The 9,440-nt window shown below is 35.8% G+C and overlaps 1 protein-coding gene across 1 annotated transcript; it reads right to left on the reverse strand.

The window, feature by feature from the left end:
• Positions 1-612: 612 nt before the first annotated feature.
• Positions 613-2,652, reverse strand: LOC149562932 (uncharacterized). Its single transcript, XM_089826377.1, has one exon. It carries the CDS (start codon positions 2,382-2,384, stop codon positions 1,014-1,016), a length of 1,371 nt encoding a protein of 456 aa, XP_089682503.1. The 5' UTR covers positions 2,385-2,652; the 3' UTR covers positions 613-1,013.
• Between the last annotated feature and the right edge of the window lie 6,788 nt (positions 2,653-9,440).

Raw genomic sequence — 9,440 nt, forward strand, 5'->3', positions numbered from 1 at the left:
GTAATATATAACAGCAAGAGACCTCTGAATTTTGGTGGAAGATGCCTGGTGAGAAAATTTGGGAAGCACACTTCATGGGACCACCCCACAACTAAGTTCTATTATGATATTTACTTTTAGTGCACAGCATGTCTTCTTCAAAGCAGTGCCATCTTATTGACTAAATAAACACAGTGTGTTATTTCACATACTCAACCATCTCTCCACTCCTTCAATATATGTAATCAGAAGGAACCAATGTCCACGCAAAGCTAAGATTCACTACGATTATGATAACCTTGTTAAAAAGTCCTCATTGCTAACTTAAATACTTGTCTTGTACACAAACAAAAATTATAAGTATCCAGCAGCAAAACATCCACAAATAATAGATAAAATAAATATTATTTTAAGGTACAAAATATTGAGGAATGTTCTCATTCCCCAGAAACAGAAGGCTTGGTAAGGACAACAGGACAGTTCTAGATTACTTTTGAATTAATTAATAGGGAACTAACGTCAAAGGAAATGGAAAAAAAAAGGTGCAATAAAACAGAGCTGTTCAAATTATTTAAAATATTCACATTATTCACAAAATGCAAAACTTCATTCGTGGGAGATAAGAAGATAGGATTTAACTAATTAAAACAGAGCTGTTCAAATTATATTAGCTATTCACATTATTCACAAAATGCAAAACTTTATTCGTAGGAGATAAGAAGATAGGACTTAACTAACTTCATGAAGTCTTACCTACCTTGAAACTAGAAAGCCTATTCCAAGTGCTCAAATAAACATAATCTTAAAATTGTATCAGAAAGCAACTATCTAACTCTGCCTCTAGTGAGCTAATGGGGAGAAAACTTAACTAACTTTACGAAGTCTTACCTTGGAACTAGAAAGCCTATTCCAAGTGCTCAAGTAAACATAATCTTAAAATTGTATCAGAAAGCAACTATCTAACTCTGCCTCTAGTAAGCTGATGGAGAGAAAACTAACTCACCCTAATCAGTGTTTTACTTACCACCTAAGTTTCAAGAAGCACTCCTAATAGCTTTCTTGAGCTCTTCACTAACATCCACTGCTGAATTCCCTGTGCCGGTTGGCATATCACTGCCAAATCCACCATTTGGTGCTTTGGTCTCCCTTTTAAAATTGTCCCGTGTACCATTCTTTTTCTTGTCACTTTCTCTATACTTTTCTTCCCTCCCTTTGTCCTTCTCGAAAGATCTTTCCAGGGGCTTCTGCCATGAACTGGCCTCTGCATTGGGAAAATCATCACTGGACTTTCTGATTCCCTTGTGCTCAAGCTCAGAACTCATATCCTCCATAGCTTTCTTCAACACTCTGTTTTCAGTCTGTAGTATATGAAGCTGTCTCCTCATAGAGTAGCAAATGCCCGTGATATGAGCAAGCTCATTTGCCTCCTCCCTTATTACAGGCAACATCAGACTTTCCAAGGTAGGTTGCGAACTGACAAAAGGGCTTCCCTTTCTTGCACTTCTCATGTGTTCAACATTCTCAATGCTGACCTTCTCTAAAAAGAGGCAAGGCAATTTAAGCGTTGAAAAGCCAGACTGATTACCTACATCCCATCCGTTAAGCAAATCAAGAGGTAGCTTGACCCCCCATCTAACTTGAACAACAGCATGCTTTCTCACGGGAAACCTGCTGTGTGCGGTCAGAGACAAACCCTCTAACAATTTTTCGCCGCCCACAGATTTCAGTTCCTTAAGAGTTTCTCCAATCTGATACTTGTGGGACGACTTCTTTTCAGCCATATTTAAAGCGAACTCAGATTTTGTTTCTGATGGATGGGAACTCCCGGTGACATTTTCCATATCACCATCCTCCTCCCTCCCATTTAAGCTCCCATTATCAAAACCATTGAAGTTCATCTGAAATCTCGATGGGGTTGCTTCCTTTGAATGTGAAGATTCAGTTAAACTCGATTTAACCGCTTCTGGAATAAAAGGAGCTTGATTGTGCTTTGGTCCAAACAAACCATCTTCCTCCGATTGCGTTGTGGGCAACACAAGGGAAGATCTGACAGACTTTTTAATTGTGAAATCGCCGAATTGGGGTTTGAAGTTCAAGAAGAAGGAAGGATTTCCCCTACCTAAAAGATTAATTTCTGCGCTCATGGCCAAGGCAGCCCCTGAAGGAGAACCCCACTCACCAATTCCCGTTTTGAGCACCATACTGAAAGGATTCCATGTATCGTTAGGCTTGTAAGCAAATTTAATAGCAGGGCCTGCATCCCAGAAAGTACCCAGATGCAAGCACAGTTCTTTGCTATCTCCTGCAGCAATCCCAGAGATCAACGGTAGACCTAAGATGTTAATGGGAATCTTGGCCCTTACCAGCGGCTTCTGCCCTTCTCTCAGTTTCAAAGAAGCCTTCATGGCTAATATGGTGTTAACTGCTCCTGTGAATATAGTAATTCCTGCTTTAAGAAAAATTATCCATTGCCTGCATGAATGCAAACCCAAAACGACTTGTCCCTGCAAACTTCAAAACTCGACCCAACTGAAATCAGGGTCATTCTTCCATTTGGTTGCTCTCGATTCGCGCTCTTGCGAGTTAAAAACAAAACCCCATATGCTGAGATGCCGGGTTTTCTTTTGCCTCCCTGAGTAAGTGAGACGTATCTATTCGACAACTGTAGAAACATAATAATCAAGCCAATTCTGTATTTAATAAAATGAAAATTAATCATAGAGTTGACTCGTTTTGATTAAAAGAACCTTTTTGGCGCTCGTATGAATCGAAAAGATCCTCGATGATGCTGATCATGTGATCCCTGTAATTCTTTTGTATTTAACCAGATATTTGTAAGTTATTAGTTCCAGCCTACGGCAGGAAATCTTACGGACCCGTTCAGTACCAAAACAATTATTACTTTAACCAATAAGTTTTAAAAAAAAATTAAAATCGAGTTGTAAGTTTTTTATAAAGTTTGAATATTTTTATTATTTTTTGAAATGGAAAAAAGCTATCTAACTAAAATCTTATTGGCTCTTACTAATAATAGTAAGAGAGAAAATTAATTTTTAAAACAAAAAAAAAAGAAAAAATTAAAGCTCTAACTTTTATCATTAATGGTGCAATTAATCATTGAAAATATCACAAAAGATAATGTGACACTACATTTACTTTATCATTTCAAGAATAGAATTTCAGAATTTAAATTCTTTATTATGATTGAAAATATCATACAAATGATTGGACACTACATTTACTTTATCATTTAAGAATTTCATAATTTAAATTCTTTATAAAGTTTGAACATTTTTATTCTATTTTTTGAAAAACAAGAATAGTATTTATTATTAGTTGAACTCAACTTACAATGCTAATTACTAATAATATTTTGCATTTTATTACAAAAAGATTAATAGTTAGTTGACATGATGATAAAAATGAAGCAAATTGTATTCTGAGAGTCAAGTCTCCAAATTTTACGCCTAATATGTGCTTGGCTCAATTTTACAATATATATTGAGAACTATTAAAAAAATATTATCTTTTATTGAAATGTACCTATTTTCCCATGTGAATGAGTATAATTATATTATTGAGTCATTAAATATAAATTTTAGTTGCAATATTAATTCAAATTATTTCAAATATATAAGCTTCTCAATTCTTTTAGTTAAATATTCTTTACATTTTTAAATATTTTTTATTATCAAATACAACCTTCTACCATTAGATGAAAACGTTCTTCCAATTTTCAATAGTTCTCCTAAAAGTTTAAAAAAGGATTATACATACACAAATTCTATTTTTTTTCCTTCAAACTTGTACTCATATTTATAAAAAAATAACATCCCATGCTTAATTTCTATTTATGAATTAAAGACCAACACCAAAAACTTCTTTCGATGTCCTCGTGCCAACAACACCACCAAAAGCAGGGACTTTGGCGCTTGCACCTCTTATTGTATAAGTATATTTATACTTCAAAAATTCTCTAAAGATATCAAATTAAAAATATACTAGTACTTAAGCAAGTTCAAGGGATACACTAAAAGAAAATTGTTGTTAGAATTTAAATTTTAAAACTTAAAAATATTTTTTTCTATAAAAGTATAATTTTTTTTATATTAGTTAAAATATTAAGATTATTAAAATCTAATTAGGATTTTTACAAAACCTTTCACCTAGTTCTATAACTCTATGGCTTTCAATTATTGTGATGGAAGTTCCTTTGCACCTCATGCTAATCATGACTATAATGGCTCCTACAAAGACGTATGACCTTTCAACAAACGGTTGTTGAAACCTCTAGCGTAGCATAGAACACATCGAAATCCGATGCAATGACATAAACAGGATGCTAGGTCTTTCCCAAACAACATGAGAGTCTACCCTCCTTGCATCAAAGATTCCCACAAGCAGAGGCAGACTGGCCAGAGGCCTTATTGGGTTTTTGCTAATCTATCAAAGCAAAGACCTTTTAGCTTTAAGTTGACTGAACAAAAATGTTGGCATCCTCAAACCCCGACGGGGATGTGAAAGCTAAGTGAGTAGACTCTGAGCATCATTGAAGTTATCGTGGCGAAGATTCTCAGAGAAAACCAAGAATGGCATGGTTTTGTGGTTGATTTAAGGATTAGGGCCTTTTTCATAAAATGGTGTGGGTCATGGCTAGCACTCAAACAGATCAAAGCATGGGTAACCATTCAATGGGGTGAATGATACGCCATCAAAACCTTCCCTAATGGGTTTTATCTGATCATCTATAAACTTCCTTTGGACAAGGCTAAGGGTCATACTTGATGAAGGGGAAAGGGTTCTACATTAAGGATTGGACCCCAAACTTTAACCCCAAAATGGTTGACATGGACATTGTACCAATCTGGATAAGGTTTTGCAAACTCCTATATGAATACTAGAATGAAGAACACTAAAAGTGATTGGGAATAAGTTGAGAACCTTTGTAAGGATGGATCGGGTAGTTGAACCTAAGGACTACAGGATATATGCAAGGATTTGCATTTTGTGGCTAGCGGCCCATCCTCTACCTAAGATGATTAAACTCGTAACTAAAGGCAATGTATGGATGCAACTAGTTGAAGTTGAGGATGCTCTTCTCTTGTGTAAGCATTGCAATGGGGGTGTGCACTTGGTGGACGAATGCCCTAGACTCGACACAAGAAAAGGTAAAGGACTCAAAAGTGAAATCCTCTAAAACTTTATCATAGAAAAAGAGGGCTCACTCCAAGCAGAGGACCTTGTCTTTCTTAGTCTTATGTCTCTTCCTCTTCGCCGAGAAAGATGGGATGTGACTTTATGCTCAAGTTTAGATGACTGGAAAAGCAATGGTATCTAGAGTAACTAATGACTTTTTAAAAATTTAAAATATGACCATTAATGGTGGAGAGAATTTGCCTATGTCCTCAAGGAATGACCATTTTGCATATGGATGGTGGAAGGGGTCTTCTCACATGTAAGAGCTGCAACAAATGGGGGACCCATATAATGAGCTTCACTCTGAGAATATTGCAATGGAGAATATCAAATGCTCAAAAAATGTTTGACTCTCAAGATAGTCAATGAGGACTAGGATGAGAACAACCAAGGCTGTTCTCAAACACACAACTCTAAGACTTGGTGGACTCGGTAGAGGACCAATGTCAGATAAGGTCTAAGAACTTGTCGAATGATTCTCTTAACTTATGGAATAATTAGAACTACAACTTGAGTCTAGCTTCAGGAAGTGTGATCTCTCCAATTTTCAAAGATATTCAAATCTCACCAAAAAGGAATGATGTTTCATTTGCTTCAACTCTAGATAGGATGGTGAATGATAGTGAGAACACTGACTACATCTCTGAAGAAGATTGGGAACAAGAGGATACATTAGGTTTGGATACACTGATGGGTGTGGAAGACAAAAGACATACCAACCAAACTTCCTCACAAAAACTCAAATGCAAGGGGGCAGAGAAAGGTAAGAGAGACAAGAAAAATGTTAAAACCAAGCTGGAGGTTGTTGGTTATGTCATGGGGAAAACCAAACTTGGATCAAGAAAGGAGTATAACTCCTTGTTCTAAGGATAATGAAGATTCTCTCATGAAATGTCAGGGGTTGTAATGCCCCTTACAAGGTTTGTTTGATCAAGTGATTCACTGATCAAACAAGGCCTCTCAAATCTTTCTCTTACAAGAAACTAAGCTTAGTGGCCCAATTAGTAATTACTTTAGTCATTGGAAGTATTCCTTTGTAGATGTGCATGATCCCTCAAGGGGATTCTACATGCTCTAGCATCAGGATGTTGTGGACATCAACTTGTCGATAGCAGGTGATTCATGGTAGATAACTCAGGTTATTTCAAAATAATTAAATGAGAGATTTCATCTCCTAAATGTGTACAACCCTACAAGCACTAATAAGTTACATGAGATGTGGGAGAAAATCTTGCAAACTCTTCTTCAGTTTCAGGACAGACATCTGATTATGGGTGGAGATCTCAACTCTATCCTTCACATGATAGATAAATTGGGTGGACATGGTTGGGAAAGCTCAAAACAATAAAAATTTTGAGACTTTGTTTTAAATAATAACATGAATGAGATTCATTTTCAATCCATGGATTACAAATGGACCAACAAAAGACGTTGATTCTCCAAACTTACAGAAAAATTGGACAAATTTTTCATGGTGGGTAATTGAGTAGATTTTCCTTGGGATCTTTCGGCAGACATCCTACCATTAATAGGTTCGAACCACTTCCCAATTAGTCTTCAACTTCATGAGGGTACCATTCTAGATGAATGCCCCTTCAAATTTGAAAAAAGTGTGGTTCAAGAGTGGTGGTGGATTTCTACTCCATAGTGTGAAGTTAACAAAGCTTTTAATTTCTTTTAAAATTTACAATTTATGAAGGAACATCTTAAGAATTGATACAATAGTGTTTAAAAAGATCTTTGTAGAAAATGAGAGAGTTGAAAAAGAGCCTAATGGCTAAACTCCCAAAATAATAAAGGAAGGTATGGTCTATGTTAATTTTGATCATGAGAAAAACTTAAAGAAGAATACTCAGAGATTGTGCAAAAGGAAGAAAACTTTTGGTGTCAAAATTTTAGGGAAACATGGCTGCATGAGGTTGACATAAATACAAAGTTCTTTCACAACTCTATTAAAGCTAGATGTTCGGTAAACAACATCTACTCAATCAGGGATTCGGGGGGTACTTTGCTCACTAAAGAAAGGGACATTAATAGAGAAGGGGTTTGATACTTCTAAGAGGGCTACAACGCAGAGAGGGTTGATCTTCAGGATCTAGATAATTTTGTCAACCTCATTACTCCTTATGTTAATGAGGCTCAAAATAAACTTTTGACTAAGAAACTCATTGTCGAGGAGGTTAAATCTTCTTTGTTTAAAATGGGAGGTGATAAAGCTCCATGCCCATATGGTTACTCAGCAATCTTCCTCCAAAAAAAAAAGAATTTATTTACATGGGACATTTGGGAAGTGATGGAAGAATCCAAACGTGGAGGCTTTGTCCTTAAGGACTTAAACAATACCTTAATAACATTGATTCCCAAAAAGAAAGAGACTCGCTCTTTTAAAGATTTTAGGCATATTGCATTATGTAACACTATTTATAAGGTGATTTCAAAAGTTATTACAAATAGGTTGAAATTGTTGCGACACTTTTGTTATCTCAAGAGAACAAAGTGGTTTTGCCTAGGTGTTATAGTTGCACATGAAATCATTCACTCAATTTAGCAAACTAGATTTGAGAGAATGTTGGTCAAATTGGACATAAAAAAGGGCTAATGATGAGGTTAACAAAAACTTTTTTATTACAGTGTTATGGAAGGTGGGTTTTGACTCAATATGGATTAGGTGGATTGAGTCTTGTATCAACACAACAAGATTCTCCATCTTAATCAGTGGTAGTCCCCAAGGATTCTTTGAAGGGTCAAAGGGTATCAAGTAGGGTGACCCTTTATCCCCCTTTTTGTTTATCATAATGGTCGAAGCTCTGGGGCATTTGATCTCTCACAAGCGAAGTACTGGGAGTTGGAAAGGCATTAATTTTGGACTAAATGTGGAGCATATCACACTTCTCTAGTTTACTAATGAGACACTTATGTTTGGGGTATCGTCACTTAGAGAGGCCCGAGTGATGTGACAAACTTGAGATTCATACAACAATATTTCAGAGGGGAAAATTAGCTAGTGCAAATCTATGGAATTTTTCTTTCATACTTCAATGGATAAGAAGAGGGAAATTAGCAAAATTATAAGCATCAAATTGGGTAAATTATCAAGTAACTACCTTGGAGACCCCTTGTTTGGTGGAGCAAATAAGTCACCCCCCTGGAAGAATCTAGTTAACAATTATTATGATACAATGGATATCTACAAAAGTAGATGGCTATCATCTATGGATTGGGTTCTAATGTTGAAAGCAATTATCTCAAGCATTTCTATTTGCTCAAGGATGTGTTTTAAAATCCCAAAAAGTCCTTCATCAATTTGAACAAAACATGAGGAGGTTTTTCTAGAATGGTGCACAAGATCGAGATAAACTCCCCCTCCTGGCATGGGATAAAGTATGCACTAGCTAAAAAGCTAGTGGATTAGATTTCAAGAATTAGAGTTAGCATAATGAAGCTTTAAGAGCTAAATTGATTCAAAACATGTATACTCAACCTACATAACTATGGGTTAGGATTCTAAAATCTAAATACTTAGATACAAATAATGACGAGAGAATTTTGACTTTTAGAAATCCACCTAAATGTTCAGCCATCTAGAATTTTATGATTTATCATAGACATGTTATAACAGATCATCTTTCATGGAAAGTTCAAAATGGTATATCTACTTCTTTTTGGGAGGACTCCTGGAATGGATATGATTGTTGGAAATTTATATGATAGGCTAAGTTACTAAGAGGAGAGGGGTGAATCAGTAACTAAGAAAACTCAATCTTTATTTACCAATTAATCATTCATGTGTATTCTGATCTAATTGCATGCATGAAAAGATGAAAGCATTAAAACATTCATAACACTTTGACACACAATATGGTGACCCAGAAACCTTCCAAATAGAAAGTAAAATTGGGGTGGGGATGATACTCACAAGCTTTAGTACTGCAGTATCAAGTTGGTCTATTAAGGCTTGCAATGATCACTTCTGATGGTCTGCCCTGTTAGGAGCAATAAGAACTGCTAGGTCCACCTTGCAAAAGGATTGACAAACATACAATGAAGTATGCACTTGTAAAAGAGATTTACAAAAGACTGTTAAGCCTACCTTATGAAAGGATTTAACTATTCCACCTGTTAGGATGAACCAACGAATGATCTCTGATCTGCAACTTGGTTTGTTGAATGAGATTCCTTTGAGTGTAATGATCACCTTGTTGTGATAGATAAATCTTTGTTGCTCCTTATACTGTTGTAGCCTTTTCACTTCACTCTTATGCTCT

Source organism: Cupressus sempervirens, chromosome 4 (genome assembly GCF_028749045.1).
Source record: "Cupressus sempervirens isolate cs-2001-9-10 chromosome 4, ASM2874904v1, whole genome shotgun sequence".
Classification (NCBI taxonomy): Eukaryota; Viridiplantae; Streptophyta; class Pinopsida; order Cupressales; family Cupressaceae; genus Cupressus; species Cupressus sempervirens.